Here is a 20120-nt window from a genome sequence, read left to right on the forward strand (position 1 = left end):
TAATGTAAGTAACAGAGAATAAAGTTATCAGTTATCAGGAAGGAATATCAGAAAGCAGTGAGAAAGATGAAAATCCTTGTTTCTGTAGCAGACTGCACTTAATTCAACTGCTCTGCTTTTCACTTTGTGAAAAGTTTATTGAGGTTCATTGAGCTGTCAGAACACGTGAATTCCTAAACTTTTTAAATTTTAAGATGGCCAGATGAATCTCGATATCCTTCAAGCGGAGACCACATATTGTCAATATTGTGCAGTTTCTTTAGAAGATATTATAGGTTTAGGCCAGGCGTGGTGGCTCACGCCTATAATCCCAGCACTTTGGGAGGCCAAGGCAGGCAGATCACATGAGGTTAGGGGTTTGAGACCAGCTTGGCCAACGCGGTGAAACTCCATCTCTACTAAAAATATGAAAATTAGCTGGGCATGGTGGCAGGTGCCTATAGTCCCAGCTACTCGGGAGGCTGAGGCAGGAGAATAACTTGAACCTGGGAGGCGAGGGTTGCAGTGAGCAGAGATTGTGTCACTGCACTCCAGGCTGGGAGACAGAGGGAGACTCCGTCTCAAAAAACACATAGGTTAGACAAAAGTGAAATGCTTAATCAAAATGAAGACTTTATTTAGTCAACTACTGACCATTAAGTCAAATTTAAATGTCTGCTAGTAAGAACAAAATTCTAGGGCAGCATTCCAAATTCTTCATCTAAACAAGGCTGAAATGCTAGATTTCCTTCCACTGGGGAGCACTCACATCTCACCTGTGTGGCTTTCCCTCAGGATCTTCCTCGCCTCAAAGTTTTGGAGTGGTAGGACCCATGGCTCTTCTTTCTGCTCCAGCTGGGAGATTACACTAGGCCTGGAAATTCTACACAGGAATATAAACATAGGATGTGAGTCTGAGCCAATCACACAAGGCCTGACCAAAATCCAAGCCCTACTCCCTGCCTAGGTATGGGAGAACACCAGGGGAGCTCTAACGTGTATTTGGTCTCATTAAAAGTGCAGCCATGGTACAGTGATAAAACAGGGTGATTTCCCCCAAAATGTTAAGAAAAAAAAAGCCCTTTTCCTCCCATTAAAAAAAAAAAAAAACAGACTCAGGTGACAGAAACTCTGAAGTAAATACAATAAGCATTTCTGAAGGTACAAGGCTAAAGCTAAATATGGAGAGGATTTATCAGAAACAAAGCTGCCATGGCCTCACCCTTAGAAAGAACGAAGGAAGTTAACTATAATGTTGGGCTTTAAAATTTTCCCAGAATGGCAGCAGTCAAAAAAGCCATGAGAAAAAGACAAACACTTGTTAAGTAGCCTGTAAATATATGAAAAATGTTTAACCTCACTATAATCAAAGAAATTCCATTATAACAATGATACACTGAGGCAATATAGTGTAGAGGTAATGAGTGCAAACTCAAGAGTCACACTGCCTGGGTTTGAGTCATAATCCTGCCTCTTCTTACAAGATGTGCGGCCTTAAGAAAGTTACTTAAACTCTGTGTCTCAATGTCTTCATCAATAAAATAGGGATAAGAGGCCAGGTGCAGTGGCTCATGCCTATAATCCCAGAACTTTGGGAGGCCAAGGCAGGCGGATCACGAGGTCACGAGTTTGAGACCAGCCTGGCCAACATAGTGAAACTCTGTCTCTACTAAAAATTAGCCGGGCACGGTGGCACGGGCCTGTAGTCCCAGTTACTCGGGAGGCTGAGGCAGGAGAATCGCTTGAACCCAGGAGGCAGAGGTTATGGTAAATCGAGGTCACACCACTGCACTCCAGCCTGGACGACAGAGTGAGACTCCATCTCAAAAAAACAAACAACAAAAAAAACTGGGGTAAGAATAAGATCCATTGGCCAGGTGTAGTAGCTCACACCTGTAATCCTAGCACTTTGGGAGGCCAAGGCAGGTGGATCACTTGTGAGGCCAGGAGTTTAAGACCAGCCTGGCCAACATGGAGAAACCCTGTCTCTACTAAAAATACAAAAATTAGCCATGTGTGATGGTGCACACCTGTAATCCCAGCTACTTGGGAGGCTGAGGCATGGGAATTGCTTGAGCCTGGGAGGGAGAGGTTGCAGTGGGCTGAGATTGCACCACTGCATTCCAGCCTGGGCAACACAGTGAGACTCTATCTCCAAAAAAAAGAACTTCAATAAATGTTAACTATCATTGCTATTTTTCCCAGACTCTTTTTTTGTGTTTTGTGTGTGTATTTGTTTGTTTTTGAGACAGGCTCTTGCTCTGTCACCCAGGCTAGAGAGCACTGGTACAATCACAGTTAACTGCATCCTGGAGCTCCTGGCTCAAGCGATTCTCTCACCTCAGCCTCCCAAGTAGCTGGGACCACAGGCACAAGCCCCTACACCTGGTTAATGTGTAGGGTCTCATTATTTTGCCCAGGCTGGTCTGGAACTCCAGAGCTCAAGTGGTCCTCCTGCCTCAGCCTCCCAAAATGCTGGGATTATAGGCATGAGCCACCACACCCAGCCCCAGACTATTTAAATTATAATACCCACTGTGAAAGGTAGAATATAAAGAAATGGACACTTTCATATAATGTTCGTGGGAATAAATCAATTGATTCACTCTTCTTGGAAGGCATTTTGCAAAGTATTAAATACCTTAGAAATGTATCTGTTCTTTGACCCACCAATTCTAATTCTGAGAATTCTAAGGAAATGATAAAATTATACTTCAATAAAAAATACTTTTAAAAAAGAGCTAAAAGATGTTTATCACAACCTGGTGAAAGTTTAGAAATGACCTAAATGTCCCCCAACAAAGGAATAATTATATAGCTCACTGCAGCCTGGAACTCCTGTGCTCAAGGGATCCTCCTGCCTCAGTCTCCCAAGTAGCTCAGGCAATTGCTATTTTTATAGGTAAAAAAAGGTCAGGTATATGGTTCAATCTAATGTTTGACTTCATCAACAAAATAATATTGTATTCCATAAAACAAAATACTAGGTGGTTATTTTAAGTGATGTAAAGAAAGATATTTATTGTTGTCAAAATATACTCACAATACAACATGGAAGAAAGAATGTACAGCTGAATATACAGTATAATCCCAATATTATTCTTTTGTGCTTGTTTTAAAATTGTATATATGCTTAGAAAAATGCTGGTAGGACAGTAACTCTTCAGTGGTGGGATTAGGGATGATGTTTGTTTTCATTTTGCTTGACTTTTTCTTTAATGAGTATACATTACTTGTATAATAGACGAAGTAGGCCGGGCACAGTGGCTCATGCCTCTAATCCCAGCACTTTGGGAGGCCAAGGCCAGCAGATCACTTGAGGTCAGGAGTTTGAGACCAGCCTGGCCAACATGGTGAAACCTCGACTCTACTAAAAATACAAAAATTAGAGCTGGGCCCTCTCCTGTAATCCCAGCACTTTGGGAGGCCGAAGGGAGCAGATCACTTGAGGTCAGTAGTTTGAGACCAGCCTGGCCACATGGAGATAACCCATCTCTACTAAAAATACAAAAAATTATCCAGGAATCACTTGAACCCAGGAGGCAGAGGTTGCAGTGAGCCGAGATCACGCCATGGCACTCCAGCCTGGGTGACAGAGAGGGACTCTGCCAAAAAAAAAAAAAAAAAAAAAAGAAGTAAAGCAGGAAGAAGGGTAGCCATGATATTTGAGAAAGAGCACTGGACGTATTTTTTGTTTGTTTGTTTTGGTTTTTTTTTTTTTTGAGACAGAGTCTTGCTGTGTCACCCAGGCTGGAGTGCAGTGGCACCATCTTGGCTCACTGCAAGCTCTGCCTCCCAGGTTCACGCTGTTCTCCTGCCTCAGCCTCCCGAGTAGCTGGGACTACAGGTGCCCACCACCATGCCTGGCTAATTTTTTGTATTATTAGTGAGACAGGGTTTCACCGTGTTAGCCAGGATGGTCGATCTCCTGACCTCGTGATCCGCCCGCCTTGGCCTCCCAAAGTGCTGGGATTACAGGCGCCTGCCACCACACCCAGCTAATTTTCGTATTTTTAGTAGAGACGGGGGGTTTCATCATGTTGGCCAGGCTGGTCTCGAACTCCTGACCTTGTGATCCGCCCATCTTGGCCTACCAAAGTGCTGGGATTACAGGTGTGAGCCACTGCACCCAGCCTGTTTTTAAGTGACAGAAAAAATTACCTCCTTTTCCACAAAGACCCCAGAAGTCTCAGAAGTTAAGTGGCAGAGGTGAGAGTCCAACCCAGGCTGGAAAAGGGGGATAGTAATACATATGTCAAAAAGTTATGATGAGATATTAAAAAGACAATAAATAGCAAAGACATTTGCAAACCATAAAATGCATAAAGAAGTAATTCTTTTTCTGCCAAGGAGGCAACAATTAATGTTACAGAGGTCTGGAGCTCTAAGCCGCCAACATACCAGAGACTCCTCAGACCTGGGCCCTCTCAAAATATCTAAGTCTCAAATTAAAGGAGAGTAGTGGTCAGGCATAGTGGCGCCCGTAATCCCAGCACTTTGGAAGGCGGAGGCCAGTGGATTGCTTGAGCTCAGGAGTTTGAGACCAGCCTGGCCAACACAGCAAAATCCTGTCTCTACTAAAAACACAAAAAATTAGCTGGGCATGGTGGCACATGCCTGTGATCCCAGCTACTCAGGAGGTTGAGGTGAGAGAATCGCTTGAGCCCAGGAGGCACGGGTTGCAGCGAATAGAGATCGTGCCACTGCACTCCAGCTTGGATGACAGAGTGAGACCCCGTCTCAAAAAAACAAGATAAATAAATAAAATAAAGGAGAGTAGCATTCTTACCCTTTGAGAGCCCATTCTTCTAACTGTGCTGGGTGGCATTCCTGAAGAGGATTCTCTAAGCAGTGTCCAGGTAACCCACTCTTCCCTGAAGTCCCCAGCCACATTATCAAGGGTCATCAGTTCCTAAAGCAAGAGACCTCAATGTGCATCAGTAGCTCCCTAGATATTCTCACCATTGTCTGAAAGCCAAAAAATGGCCACCAGTGTACACAAACAACCCCCACACCTGACCAGAATGGTCCTGAGGTAAATTCTGTCAACCACAGAGGGTTGCTTTTCTTTTTTTTTTTTTTCTTTTTTCTTTTTTTTTTTTTGAGACGGAGTCTCACTCTTTCACCCAGGCTGGAGTGCAGTGGCGCGATCTCGGCTCACTGCAAGCTCCGCCTCCCGGGTTCACGCCATTCTCCTGCCTCAGCCTCTCCGAGTAGCTGGGACTACAGGCGCCCGCCACCACGCCCGGCTAATTTTTTGTATTTTTAGTAGAGACGGGGTTTCACCGTGGTCTCGATCTCCTGACCTCGTGATCTGCCCGCCTCGGCCTCCCAAAGTGCTGGGATTACAAGCGTGAGCCACCGCGCCCGGCCTGAGGGTTGCCTTTCTTAGTCTGCTTTTACATACGTCTTCTCTTGGCCAGCTTTCCCATTATTAAGAGAAACCTAGGCCTCCCAAACACATCGACAGAACCCAGTCTTTTAGATACATTAACTTTTTGAGGAACAAATTGTCCACGATTTGAACAAGGTAAACAAAGGAGAGAGTTGGCAGGTATAATTTGATTTCTGGAAAGCTTTTGATTCTCCCCAACTTCATTTTCCTCAGCAAGCAAGGAAATTGTGGACTTAACTATACTCATGTTAGTTATGAGAACAGCTAACTTCTTGGCTTGCAGATTTGGGGTCAACCTCAAGGGACAGATTATACAGAACCCCAAAGGGAACTGTGTTGGATACCATTCTATTTCAAGATCTTAATGGAGTCAGAAATAAGACTGAAAAAGACTTTTTTTTTTTTAAAAAAAGACATGGATAGGTTGTAAAAATAAGTGAAAGTCAATGGGGATAAGCACAAAACACAACTCTTAGGGGCTGAAACCAATCATTAATATATTAATAAATTGACAGCAATATCATGAAAAACATTACTTTTTGGAGGATAGTCAGAGTCAATTACTGGAAGGATCAGTCATTTATTCAACAATCAATATGTTGCCAGGCATAGGAGTCACATAGAAATTAAGATAATGTTTTTTCCCTTAAAAAGTTTCCAGTACACCAGCCTCAGCAACATATTGAGACCTCTTTCTCTGCAAAGAACTTTTAAAAATCAGCCAGGCATGATGGCATGCACTTGTGGTCCCAGCTACTCAGGAGGCTGAGGTGGGAGGATCACTTCAGCACAGGAGTTTGAGGCTGCAGTGAGCTACGATGGCGCCACTGCACTCCAGCCTAGCAACAGAGTGAGCCCCTGTCTCTCCCTCAAAAAAAAGAAAAAAAAAATGCAGCCAGCATGACCACCCACTACAAAGAATATTGCATTTCAAGGGAGGAAGGACCAGACTGGGGTGAAGAAGTTTTACTCTTTCACATCTTTTGTCCCACTACAAATCACCTATTTACTACTGGAACACACACACACACACACACACACACACACTTTTGGGGGAAATATTTATGTATTTACAGACATTATTATTGGTCATTTATAAAGTATTGAGTTTTTAAGGATCTAAAAACCATCTCTCTGGTTTAAAACTTTAACAAACAACAATAATGTAATTAGAAAGTAAAAATTGTAATAAGAGTTTTCAGTATTGGCCGGGCGCTGTGGCTCATGACTGTAATCCCAGCACTTTGGGAGGACGAGACAGGCGGATCACCTGGGGTCAGGAGTTCGCGATCAGCCTGGCCAACATGGTGAAACCCCGTCTCTACTAAGAATACAAAATTAGCCGGGTGTGGTGGCGCACACCTGTCATCCCAACTACTTGGGAGGCTGAGGCAGGAGAATAGCTTGAACCCGGGAGGCGGAGACTGCAGTGAACAGAGATAGCGCCATTGCATTCCAGCCTGGGCAACAAGAGCGAAATTCCGTCTAAAAAAAAAAAAAAAGAAGAAAAAGAAAAAAAAGAGTTTTGAGTATAATTTTTATTTCTACATTCATTACAAAAAACAGCTGCAGGGCCCACTTGCTGGAGACAGCGCCACTGAGGAGGGGAGACGTCTTAGCCATGGTTATAGAAACCCTGTTTCCCAGCCCGTCCCTTTCCTCACGCACAGGTGACCTCAAAGGCCCCACAGCGCTGAGGGCCTGTGACTAAGTGCCATTGTGAGAAGCTCCAGTGCGTTCACCGGGTTTATTAATAGGAACATGACTGCACGCGTGGGGCCGAACCCCGTTCTTCTTCTCGGTGCTCGCGCCCTAACCAGGGTGCGGCGGTCAGAGGGTCACAGATCGGCTGAAACCCGGGGACCACCATCGAGAAGCAAGAAAACTGATTAAGAGAATGACTTATCCCGCCGACGGTATAGAGACCACAGCTACCTCTCCCACACCCCAGCAAGACCCGGGGACCCCAAAGGCCAGCGCGGGAACCCTGCTGAGAAAACGTCTGGGTGGCGGGCAAGCCCCCTCCACGCCCCTCGGCAGCGCGCCGCTGCCGCCGCAGTCTCCCTCCTTGAATCACTCACCGCCCCAAGGCCCAGCCAGGGATGGAGCAAGAAGTGAGTCCTCCACCGCCGAGCCGTACCTGGCCCGCAACCCCGAGGCGGTGCCTCCCAGAACCCGACCGGGATTCGTGACAGGGCTATGGGGACACAGGTGGGACTCCGACTTCGACAGCCAGCGGCCGGAAAGTACCGCCCCTGTCCTCTTGCTGTTGGCTTTTCAGTTTCCATGGCTAGAATTTTTCTCTGTCCATAGGCTAACAGAGCTGTCAATTATCGCCTACCCTTCTGGGAAACGTAGTCCCGAGCAAGACCTCAAAGGACTCGGAGCCGTGGATGTCCAGTTCCAAGCGCTGAAAAGTGCTAAACCCAATCCCCAGCTACCGGTCCCCAGGAACCGCCTGTTTGGAGCCGAGGGATCTAAATGCTGTACCCTCACCGTGGCATCTGCAGATGTGAATCTCCTGGCTTCACCCACCTACTGCGGAGCAGCCTGGTGCCCACTGTGAGGTCTCCCGCGCTCTGGCACCTCGCCCCTCCCCAGCGCAAAGCAGCTCAGCCCTCGGGCCTTTGCGGCCTCTCTTCTGCCCAGTCTTCCATCTCATCCCCGGCGGCCGGAGCCTGCAGGGTGTTTGCGGAGGCCGGGTCCCAGACCAACTCAAACTGGACATTAGAAAGGCCCAGCAGAAGCCCTTAGTAGAAAACAGACATTCCGCATCCTTCCCTTGGCGTCAAACACTCAGGCACATCCCCTTTCCGTCTGGTTGATAGCCAGAGGAGGCGGGCGAGGGCATCAAGTATTCTGGGAAATGTGATATTGGGCTTCAAACTGGGGAGGCCCCTTGTGAGAGCCAGTGGTCACTTTGGGTCGGCCCCTAGCTAAAAAATAACAAAGACTTTCCTTAAAGTGAAGAAAACGTGCCTGTCTACTCTGTTTGTTGATTCAGTGCAATTTAGAAAAAGAAAAGAACATTTTGTGATGTACTATAAAACGTTTTGAATTACCAGCCATACAGTTAATTTTTTTTTTTTTTTCCAGACGATGTCTCGCTCTGTCGCCCAGGCTAGAGTCAGTGGCACGATCTTGGCTCACTGCAAGCTCTGCCTCCCGGGTTCACACCGTTCTCCTGCCTCAGCCTCCCGAGTAGCTGGGACTACAGGCACCCGCCACCATGCCCGGCTAATTTTTTGTATTTTTAGTAAAGACGGGGTTTCACCATGTTAGCCAGGATGGTCTCCATCTCCTGACCTCGTGATCCGCCCACCTCGGCCTCCTAAAGTGCTGGGATTACAGGCGTGAGCCATCGTGCCCAGCCCGAGTTAATGTTGAAGATCTCTTTGATGCTAATTCCACCATTCCTTCAACAAAAATAGGGTGCATTTTCCAGTGGATATTTATTGGGAACATTCTATTCTCAAGATCGTTCTGGGGGCCGGGCGTGGTGGCTCACGCCTGTAATCCCAGCACTTTGGGAGGCCGAGGCGGGAGGATCACGAGGTCAGGAGATCGAGACCATCCTGGCTAACATGGTGAAATCCCGTCTCTACTAAATACACAAAAAATTAGCCGGGCGTGGTGGCGGGCGCCTGTAGTCCCAGCTACTCGGGAGGCTGAGGCAGGAGAATGGCGTGAACCTGGGAGGCAGAGCTTGCAGTGAGCCGAGATCACGCCACTGGACTCCATTCTGGGCGACAGAGTGAGACTCCATCTCAAAAAAAAAAGATCGTTCTGGGAACTGTGGTTAGTCAGGAATCATACATAACCATTACCTTCATGAAGTTCACAGGCCAAAAGGAGAAATAAACCATAAAAGGTATCAAAATCCTAAGTAATTTTTTTTTCATATAGCCAGTGGCATCTTAGTTATTCCACTACACAATTGTAGTCATCTGCAAGATAACTACATTGCATTTTCGGAAACTCTGTCGACTATGAACAAATATCTGGTTCGCAGAGGTAGTTAGACGTAGTTAGATTTAGTTAGATGAAAATGAGGAAAATGGAAATCTCCGAGGAGCTCAGTAACAAAGGAACACCCAGGAAACCTAGGGATTGCCAGGCCTCCTGTAACTGGAATAGAGTTCAGGACCTGGAGAACTGAAGGCATCTTCAGGCCCCTCGGTAAGTCTTTCTAGCATTTTGCCATTAAGGAGATCACGAAGATTACTCTTCAATCTGGGACTGGAGTGGGGAGATGAATGAAGAGTCACAGAATCTGGCTGGTGGCTATCCCCTGCTGCTCTCTCCAGCTTCTGTTCCTTCTGCCTTATCTTGTTCTCTCGGCGGTTTGTTCACCATGATCAGGTGTGTGGGGAGTAGGGGAAAGGAAGCTTGGTCTCATGACAAGAGCAGTCAGTGCAGGAAACCAATCATGTACCTGCAATGGCCACGTGAAGAGAGGATCATGACCTGTTGGGGGGTTTGGTGCTAAAGGGCGTGGCCGAGAGGACGCGTACAGGAGCGAGGAATAACTGTGAAAAGACTTCAAGGAGCATGAAAAGAGAGAAAGATTTCAGCAGTTGCTATAACTGAATTTATTTTATTTATTTATTTAGAGACAAAGTCTTGCCCTGTCGCCCAGGCTGGAGTGCAATGGCACCATCACAGCTCACTGCAACCTCCGCCTCCCAGGTTCAAGAGATTCTCCTGCCTCAGCCTCCCAGGTAGCTAGGATTACAGGCGTGCACCACCATGCCCGGCTAATTTTTTGTATCTTTAGTAGAGATGGGGTTTCACCACGTTGGCCAGGCTGGTCTCGAACTCCTGACCTCAGGTGATCCACCCGCCTTGGCCTCCCAAAGTGCTGGAACTACACGCGTGAGCCATCGTGCCCTGCCAGAACTGATTTTTTTATTTTTTATTTTTATTTTTTTTTTATTTTTATTTTTGAGATGGAGTCTCGCTCTGTCGCCCGGGCTGGAGTGCAGTGGCGCAATCTCGGCTCACTGCAAGCTCCGCCTCCCGGGTTCACGCCATTCTCCTGCCTCAGCCTCTCCGAGTAGCTGGGACTACAGGCGCCCGCCACCACGCCCGGCTAATTTTTTGTATTTTTAGTAGAGACGGGGTTTCACCGTGGTCTCGATCTCCTGACCTCGTGATCCGCCCGCCTCAGCCTCCCAAAGTGCTGGGATTACAAGCGTGAGCCACCGCGCCCGGCTAGAACTGATTTTTTTAAAGAGAGAGTCTATCATTATCTATTGCTGTGTAACAAATTACCCCAAAATTTATTGGTTTAAAAAACCAAATATATAGTTTTTGTGCTCCCAGCTGTTTGGAAAAGCCGCTGGTATTTTTCCACCTGGCTCTCCTCTACCTCCAGGCAGGCGCACCCGAGGTCCCCTTCCCACCACACCTTCCGCTCGCCCGCACACTTGGACCAGCCCTGCTGACCCGGAAGCGGACATTTCTGCAGCTATTCTGAGCACACGTCGGCGGAGGGAGCGGGATGCGGCGAGCGGTCAGTGGCGAAGGAGGCAGGCCCTGCGCGGGGATCACGGAAGCCCTGTGATTCATCATGAAGTTCCAGTACAAGGAGGTCCATCCCTTTGAGTATCGGAAAAAGGAAGGAGAAAAGATCCGGAAGAAATATCCGGACAGGGTCCCCGTGATTGTAGAGAAGGCTGCAAAAGCCAGGGTGCCTGATCTGGACAAGAGGAAGTACCTAGTGCCCTCCGACCTTACCGATGGCCAGTTCTACTTTTTAATCCGGAAGAGAATCCACCTGAGACCTGAGGATGCCTTATTCTTCTTTGTCAACAACACTATCCCTCCCACTAGTGCTACCATGGGCCAACTGTATGAGGACAGTCATGAGGAAGATGATTTTCTGTATGTGGCCTACAGTAATGAGAGTGTCTATGGGAAATGAGTGGTTGGAAGCCCAGCAGATGGAAGCACCTGGACTTAGGGGTAGGGGAGGGGTGTGTGTGCGACTTGGGGAAAGAGAGGGCGGCTCCCACCGCGAGAAGACAGACGGTGAAGACATCTAGAAACTTTACACCGCACACACCATCATCACATTTTCACATGCTCAACTGATACTTTTTGCTGCTTCTTTGGCCCAGGGAGAAAGCATGTCAGGACAGAGCTGTTGGATTGGCTTTGATAGAGGAATGGGGATGATGTAATTTTATGGCATTCCTGAGATTTAATTTTTGTGCAATTTCATAGAAGGGTCGGTCAGGAGGTGGACAAGTTGGGGTCAGAGATGATGGCAGTCCAGCAGCAACTCCCTGTGCTCCCTTCTGTTTGGGCAGAGATTCTGTTTTTGACAGTTGCACAAGACAGGTAGGGAAAGGGGACTTGTGGTAGTGGGCCATACCTGGGGATGAAAAGAGACCCGCTGTAATTGATGCATCGTGGCCCACAATCTTCCCTGTCCCACACTTCTTTTCTCCCATCCCAGTTGCAATCTCACTCACAAACATCACAGTGCCACCCCAGGGGTGGCAGTAGACACCAACCCAGAAATTTAGACAGGGATCTCTTATCTTTGGAAAATAGGGGTTCGGCATGAGGGTGGTTATGATTAAGAAGACAATTTTGTTATTAAATAGCATTAAACTGAAATTGACAGAGTGTTGAGCATCTCTGTCTAACCTGTTCTTTCTCTCTGGTGCTCCTTATCTCACCCCTACCTTGGAATTTAATAAGCTCCAGGCATTTCCAATTGCAGACTAAAACCACTTCTAGCATCTCCTTTAGTATTTTACATGTATCAGGACAAAGATGTCTTATGGAGGGAAGGGGCAGGTATGAAGTAAGGTAGATTATCTACACCTCTCACTCATTCAGGATTCTCACTCCCATGCTGCTGTCCCCTCGGTCTCACACTCACAGGAATGCTACGTGATGGCCAGCTGCTTCCCTTCTTGGTTATCCACTGCAGCTGCTAGTTAGAAAGGTTGGCAGGGATGACTTTTAGTAAATAATGGGGATTTTATTGATTTATTATCACTTATAGGGTTTTGTGGGATGGGAGTGGGGAGCAGGAATTGGGGAGCAGGAATTGCACTCAGACATGACATTTCAATTCATCTCTGCAAATGAAAAGGGTTCTTCCTCTTGGGGGATATCTGTGTGTCAGTTCTGTCAGCTGCAAGTTCTTGTGTAATTAAGTCAATGCCATCAGGCCAAGGAAATAAAATAATTGCTTACCTTAAAAAACAAAACAAAACATTTGCCAGGTGCAGTGGCTTATGCCTGTAATCTCAGCACTTTGGGAAGCTGAGGCAGGAGGATTGCTTGAGCCCAGGAGTTCAAGACCAGCCTGGGCAACATGGCAAGGTCTCATCTCTACTAAAAATAAAAAAATCAGCTGGGCTTGGTGATGCGTACCTGTAGTCTCTCAGCTACCTGGGAAGCTGAGGTAAGAGGATCACTTGAGCCTGAGGAGATTGAGGCTGCAGTGAGCCAGGATGGCACCACTGCGCTCTAGCCTGGAAGACAGAGTGAAACCCTGTCTCAAAAAAAATTATTTTATTTCTGTTGATTAGGAATCTGGAACAGCCTAGGTGAGTACCTCTAATTGAAGGTCTCTCACAAGGTTGCAGTCTAGACACTGGCTGGGACTACAGTCATCTGAAGGCTTGACTGGGGCTGGACAGTCTGCTTGCTCCCAAGCTCCCTCATGTGACTGTTTCCTCACTTGTAGCTTCTCCTCATAACGTGTCAGCTGGCTTCCCCAGGGTGAGTGATTAAGAGAGAAAGAAGCAGAAGCTGCAATCTAACCTTGGAAGTGATAGACCATCATTTCTGCCATACTCTTTTGGTCACACAGACCAACCCTGGTACAGAGTGGGAGGGGACTACACGAAGGTATGAATACTTGGAGGCAAGGATCATAGTGAGTGTATTAGTCTGGGTTCTCCAGAGAGACAGAACCAATAGGATATATAGATACAGAGAACAAGGGAAGCCAGTAGTGTGAGTCAGTTTAAGTTCAAAGGCCCAAGAACTTGAGGGGCCGCTGGTGCAAGTCCTGAAGGCTGAAGAACCTGGAGTTCTGATGTCTAACATCAAGAGAAGGGTGTCCCAGCTCAGAAGAGAGAGAGAAAATTCGCCTTTCCTCTGCCCTTTTGCACTATCTGGGCCCTCAGCTGAGTGGATGGTACCATCCACCCTGGGTGAGGGGAGATCTTCCTTATCAGTCTACTGATTTAAATGCCAGTCTCTTCCAAACACACTTACAGACATAACCATAAATAATGCTTTCTCATCTATCTGGGTATTCCTTTATCTAGTCAAGTTGACACCTAAAACTTTTTTTTAGAGACAGGGTCTCACTCTGTTACCCAGGCTTCCATGCAGTGGCATGATCATAGTTCACTGCAGCTTCAAACTCCCAGGTTCATGTGATCCTCCCACCTCAGCCTCCCAAGCAGCTAGGACTACAGGCATGTGCTACTGCTCCTGGCTAATTTTAAAATTTTTTTGTAGAGAGAGAGTCTTGCTATGTTGCTGAGGCTGGTCTTGAATTCCTGGGCCCAAGTGAGCCTCCTGCCTCAGTCTCCCAAAGTGCTGGGATTACAGGCTTGAACCACCACACCCAGCTGACACCTAAAATTAACCATCATAGTGGGCCACCTTGGAGGCTGACTACCACAGGGACTACAGAGGACTTTAGGACATTGTCCTTGTGATGTACTCTGTCATGCTCCCATGACAGCTCTTTAAGGAAACTTACAGTAAAGATCTCTATGTATGGAGAACTGAGGAGACAATCCCATTACTCAAACTAGGAGCCTTAGAGACTTCTGCAACCCTTCATGCTACATAGGATCAAAGTCTTGGGTACTACCTCTTACCTTCTTGCTGCTCAATTCAGCTATGACTGCCAGTTCTACTGTGTTGCAACCACTGAATGTTGGCTCCAGGATGCTCTATGGGTCAGTTTCCTTCAACACTTCAAAAAAGAAGTAGGCTACAAGTTCCTTTATTTCAGCTTCCTTTCAACCTTTCTGGGGTTCCTATTATTACCCTTCCCTACCTTTCCCACTGATGTTAATTTCCCTGGCCTACCTTTAATCATGGAAGGCTGTCAAGAAGTGTATTTATTAGGAACTGCACTTGTTCATATGCAAGAGAACCCTGACTACTGTGGTTTATCCAAATCAGGGATTATTTTTCTCATGTATCAAGAAGTCTAAAAAGGCTGGTTGCAGTGGCTCACACCTGTAATCCCAGCAATCTGGGAGGCCGAAGTGGGTGGGTCACTTGAGGCCAGGAGATTGAGACCAGCCTGGCCAACATGGCAAAACCCTGTCTCTAATAAAAATACAAAAAAGTTAGCTGGCCATGGTGGTGCATGCCTGTAATCCCAGCTACCCAGGAGGCTGAGGCACGAGAATCACTTGAGCCTGGGAGTTAGAGGTTGCAGTGAGCTGAGATTGTGCCACTGCACTCCAGTCTGGATGACAGAGAGAGACTCCGTCTCAAAAAAAAAAAAAAAAGAAAAAAAAAATCTAGAGATTGGTAATACTTGGCTAGTAAAGTAACTTCAGGATGCTGTCAAGGACCTGACTGTTCTCTGTCTTCCTGCTCTGTCAACCTTGATGGGTGGCTCTTGTCCTCATGGTCACTTCCAGTCATCATGGCTGTATTCCAGAATAGAATATTGCTCTGCCATTAAATCTTATTATCACTGAAATTATGTCATGGAACATAGACAAATGAAAGAGGTAACAAAGTGTGTGGCAAAACACATGTGAAATATGATACCATTTGCATCTGGTGAATATCTGTCACTTGTCTACCAGCACACTATCCTTCTAGGGGAAATAGCACCTGATTTTTCTTTACAGAACAGCACCCCATGCATAGTTCAGATGGGAGCTGCCATCTGCTTACCTGATCCTTCCTCTCCATCGCAGGGTCTGGTTTGGAGGTGAGCACTCAACCTAAACTGAGCCGACCACAGAACTGTGCTATCTTGCCCAAGATGATTTGCCAAGAAGAGCACAGATGATTCATGCTGAGCCTATCAGGGACCTTTCCTGGGACTTTGTAAGCTGGAACCAAACGAAAAGGACCTGTTGCTTTCTGGAGGTAAAAATGGGAAGACATGAGTCTGTGGGCCATGGCAGCCATATTTCCTGCCAGCTGAACCGCATTCTGAGAGAATGAGACAAAGGTGGAGAGAGGGAAGCAGAGGGCAGAAGCTGGAAAACTTTTGAGAGCATTTTGAGTCCTGGGTCACTGAGGCCAGAAATAACTCTGAATTTTCCTTAAGTTGCCGGGCGCGGTGGCTCACGCTTGTAATCCCAGCACTTTGGGAGGCCGAGGCGGGCGGATCAGGAGGTCAGGAGATCCAGACCATGGTGAAACCCCGTCTCTACTAAAAATACAAAAAAAACAATTAGCCGGGCGTGGTGGCGGGCGCCTGTAGTCCCAGCTACTCGGAGAGGCTGAGGCAGGAGAATGGCGTGAATCCCGGGAGGTGGAGCTTGCAGTGAGCCGAGATTGCGCCACTGCACTCCAGCCTGGGCGACAGAGCGAGACTCCGTCTCAAAAAAAAAAAAAAAAAAAGAATTTTCCTTAAGTTCGTTTTATGACTCAATAAATATTCCCTTCTTGCCTAGGATAGTTTGAGTGGTAAAGTCCAGGCACTTGCAATTCAAACATTTCCCACTAATGCACCATCATTTCTGTTTAAAAAGAGAATCCATGCATATGTACACACATATACACATATATGTACATAAATACAGTACAGGAATACATTTTGCTTATCTGTATTTTAAATCTTCCTTAAAGAACACATGAATTTTTAATATCAATTTTTGAATTACCCATTTAAAATTATTCATTGTAAAGGGTCCAGATAATTCACCCAAAAGTGAATAAAATTAGAAACAAAATGAGCAGTTTTCATCTTTGCTAATAATAACAAAATAGCAAAATTATCTCAAACCCTTTTAAGCTGAACCACTTCCAGGATAATTAACCAATTCAACTCCTTGGTGGAAATTCAGAACAAAGTACTTAATGTCTAGGTCTAAGTGATTTAAAAGGCTGAGGCAGGGATTATCACCAATTGGTTTGATAATGGATAGTTATCTTAAGAGCTCCCTCTTTACAGATAACAGGGGTCAGCATGCCCACATTTGCAGGAGGAAGGACTGAGTAGATTTCTGGAGGGACTCCCCATCTATGCCTGCCAAGATCTGGGAATCAACTTCATTTCCTGTTTCTGCAACCCCACATCCTTTATAAAAAGACTGTTCTGTGTGCTGTGAACCGTATGAGGAAGCCTTTGTGACCTTCATACCCTAATTTTTGCAAGACAGAAATTCTCTATTTGAAGATGCATGTTGAAGGCACAGTGGCACACGCCTGTAATCCCAGCACTTTGGGAGGCTGAGGCAGTCGGATCATTTGAGGTCAGAAGTTCGAGACCAGCCTGACTAACATGGTGAAACCCCGTCTCTACTAAAATACAAAAATTAGGACAGGTGCGGTGGCTCACGCTTGTAATTCCAGCACTTTGGGAGAACGAGGCAGGGCGATCATGAGGTGAGGAATTTGAGACCAGCCTGGCCAACACAGTGAAACCCTGTCTCTACTAAAAATACAAAAATTAGCCAGGCATGGTGGCAGGTGCCTGTAATCCCAGCTACTCAGGAGGCTGAGGCAAGAGAATCGCTTGAACCTGGGAGGCGGAGGTTGCAGTGAACCAAGATCACGTCACTGCACTCCAGCCTGGGTGACAGAGCTAGACTTCATCTCAAAAAAAAAAAAAAAAAAAATTAGCCTGGCATGGTGATGGGCTCTCATAATCCCAAGTACTCGGGAGGTTGAGTCAGGAGAATTGCTCGAACCTGGGAGGTGGAAGTTGCAGTGAGCCAGGATAGCACCACTGCACTCCAGCTTGGGCGACACAGTGAGACTCCCTCTCAAAAAATAAAAAATAAAATAAAACACATTGCTAAACCCTACCTTCCTCCTAAGTAGGAGGAATTTAAAAAATAAAAATAAAAAAATAAAGATGCATGTTGAAATCACATATTCCATCACCATGGGGAGTTTCTCATTTCCTCTAACAAAACACTTTATTTTTATGATTATATAATATACATTCTTTTTTTAAAGAAAATTAGAAATATACATAAAGAGAAAATTCCTACCATTCAGTGCAAAAACACTATTAATATTTTGTTACGTAACGGCTGGGTGCAGTGGCTCACCCCTGTAATCCCAGCACTTTGGGAAGCTGAGGTGGGCAGATCATTCGAGGTCAGAAGTCCAAGACCAGCCTGGCCAACGTGGTGAAACCCCATCTCTACTAAAAACATAAAAAATTAGCTGGGCGTGGTGGTGGGTTCCTGTAACCCCAGCTACTCAGGAGGCTGAGGCAGGAGAATTACTTGAACCTGGGAGGCGGAGATTGCAATGAGCCGAGATCGCACCACTGCACTCTAGCCTGGGTGACAGAGCAAGACTCTGTCTCAATAATAATAATAATAATAATAATAATAATAAAAATAATAAAATAAAGATAGACCTAAACATTCTGATGTGGAATGCTTCCAAGATGTAGTATTACATGAAAAAAGCTTTCAGCAGAACAGAATGTGTGGTCTACTAATATTTGTATAAGAAAAGGATCTGGGGCCAGGTGCAGTGGCTCACACCTGTAATCCTAGCACTTTGGGAAGCTGAGGTCAGGAGTTTGAGACCAGCCTGGCTAACATGTTGAAACCCCATCTCTACTAAAAATACAATAATTTGATGGGTGTGGTGGTGGGCGCCTATAATCCCAGCTACTCCAGAGGCTTAGGCAGGAGAATTGCTTGAACTGGTGAGGTGGAGGTTGCAGCGAGCTGAGATTGCGCCACTTCACTCCAGCCTGGGCAAAAGAGTGAAACTCCATCTCAAAAGAAAAAAAAAATTAAGAAAAGGATCTGGGCTGGGCACCGTGGCTCACGCCTGTAATCCCAGCATTTTGGGAGGCCAAGGTGGGTAGATCGCCTGAGGTCAGGAGTTCAAGACCAGCCTGACCAACATGATGAAACCCAGTTTCTACTAAAATTACAAAAAATTAGCTGGATGTGGTGTTGGGTGCCTGTAATCCCAGCTATTCGGGACGCCGAGGCAGGAGAATCACTTGAACCTGGGAGGTGGAGGTTGCAGTGAGCCAAGATTGTGCCATTGCACTCCAGCCTGGGCAATGAGAGCAAAACTCCATCTCAAAAAAAAAAAAAAAAGAAAAAGAAAAAAAAAGATCTGTATATACCTTTCTATAATTCACAGACTATCTAGAAGGATACATAAGAAAGTGCTAAGTAGTTACTCTGGAGAAGGGAACTGGGGACCTGTGGCCTGAACGACAGAGGTAGGAGTGAGTCTTACTTTTCACTGTTTGTTTTGCTTCCAATTTTGAAATTTTATTTTATTGTATTTTATTTTTTGAGATGGAGTCTCATTCCTGTCACACAGGCTGGAGTGCACTGGCACAATCTCTGCTCACTGCAACCTCCACCTCCCGGGTTCAAGCAATTCTCCTTCCTCAGCCTCCTGAGTTAGCTGGAATTACAGGCATACACCACCATCACAGCTAATTTTTGTATTTTTAGTAGAGCCAGGGTTTTACCATGTTGGCCAGGCTGGTCTCGAACTCCTGACCTCGGGTGATCCGCCTACCTCGGCCTCCCAAAGTGCTAGGATTACAGGTGTGAGCCACCATGCCTGGCCTGAAATTTTACTTTTATTTTTAATTTTTGTGGGTTCATAGTAGGTTTATATATTTATGGGGTACCTGAGATGTTTTGATACAGGCATGCAATGCGTAATAATCACATCATGGAAGATGGGGTATTCATCCCCTCAAAAGCCGTTGTGTTACAGACAATCCAATTATATACTCTTTTAGTTATTTATTATTATTTTCTAAAACTGAAACAGGCTCTCACTATGTTGCCCAGGCTGGTCTCAAACTCCTAGGCTCAAGTGATACTCCTGCCTTGGCCTCCCAAAGTGCTGGGATTACACGCATGAGCCACTGCACCCAGCCCTCTTTTAGTTATTTTTATTTTATTTATTTATTTTTTTTGAGACGGAGTCTCGCTCTGTCCCCCAGGCTGGAGTGCAGTGGCGCAATCTCGGCTCACTGCAAGCTCCGCCTCCCGGGTTCACGCCATTCTCCTGCCTCAGCCTCTCCGAGTAGCTGGGACTACAGGCGCCTGCCACCACGCCCGGCTAATTTTTTGTATTTTTAGTAGAGACGGGGTTTCACCGTGGTCTCGATCTCCTGACCTCGAGATCCGCCCACCTCGGCCTCCCAAAGTGCTGGGATTACAAGCGTGAGCCACCGCGCCTGGCCTAGTTATTTTTAAATGTACAATTAAATTATTATTGATTGTAGACAATTTTTTAACCATATATATTATTACTGTAAACCAAAAATAAAATTCTAAGGCCTCCACTAACCATGTACTTTCTTGGGCAGGGCCCTTTTAAAATTTAACCTGAGGCTGGGCGCGGTGGCTCCTGCCTGAATCCCAGCACTTTGGGAGCCCAAGACAGGTGGATCACCTGAGGCCAGGAGTTCGAGACCAGCCTGGCCAACATGGTGAAACCCCATCTGTACTAAAAATACAAAAAATTAGCCAGGCGTTCTGGTGGGTGCCTGTAATCCCAGCTACTCGAGAGGCTGAGGCAGGATAGTCGCTTAAACCTGGGAGGTGGAGGC

At 46.2% G+C, this 20120-nt stretch overlaps 2 protein-coding genes across 5 annotated transcripts in view; one reads left to right on the forward strand and one right to left on the reverse strand.

The window, feature by feature from the left end:
• The window catches only part of LOC116463309 (zinc finger protein 774-like), an 80659-nt gene that overhangs the window by 17323 nt on the left and 43216 nt on the right, over window positions 1-20120 (reverse strand). For 2 of the 4 annotated variants that reach the window (XR_009212028.1, XM_058434580.1), the window contains exons 3-4: window positions 4769-4891; window positions 756-862 (exon numbers count right to left, since the gene is read on the reverse strand). Coding sequence is in view for 3 of the 4 variants with exons in the window: in XM_058434580.1 (XP_058290563.1) it covers window positions 756-862; window positions 4769-4872 (211 nt within the window). In the remaining variant the exon portion in view is untranslated. Of the gene's footprint in view, window positions 1-755; window positions 863-4768; window positions 4892-7455; window positions 7568-15280; window positions 15381-20120 lie in introns of those variants that run through there. The other 2 variants (XM_058434581.1, XM_032146345.2) reach the window with 2 other exon arrangements.
• On the forward strand, window positions 10898-15550 carry LOC116463324 (gamma-aminobutyric acid receptor-associated protein-like 3). Its single transcript, XM_032146371.2, has 2 exons — window positions 10898-11260; window positions 15304-15550. Exons 1-2 carry the CDS (start codon window positions 10947-10949, stop codon window positions 15332-15334), a joined length of 345 nt encoding a protein of 114 aa, XP_032002262.2. The 5' UTR covers window positions 10898-10946; the 3' UTR covers window positions 15335-15550.

The sequence above is a fragment of the Hylobates moloch genome, unplaced genomic scaffold (genome assembly GCF_009828535.3).
Source record: "Hylobates moloch isolate HMO894 unplaced genomic scaffold, HMol_V3 SCAFFOLD_33, whole genome shotgun sequence".
Classification (NCBI taxonomy): Eukaryota; Metazoa; Chordata; class Mammalia; order Primates; family Hylobatidae; genus Hylobates; species Hylobates moloch.

Excerpts from the sequence above, each read along its gene's own strand:
- LOC116463324 (XM_032146371.2), top strand. The coding sequence starts at position 10,947 with ATGAAGTTCCAGTACAAGGAGGTCCATCCCTTTGAGTATCGGAAAAAG. Across the intron at positions 11,261-15,303 it reads CATGAGGAAGATGATTTTCT|GGTCTGGTTTGGAGGTGAGC; the intron begins GTATGTGGCCTA and ends TCTCCATCGCAG.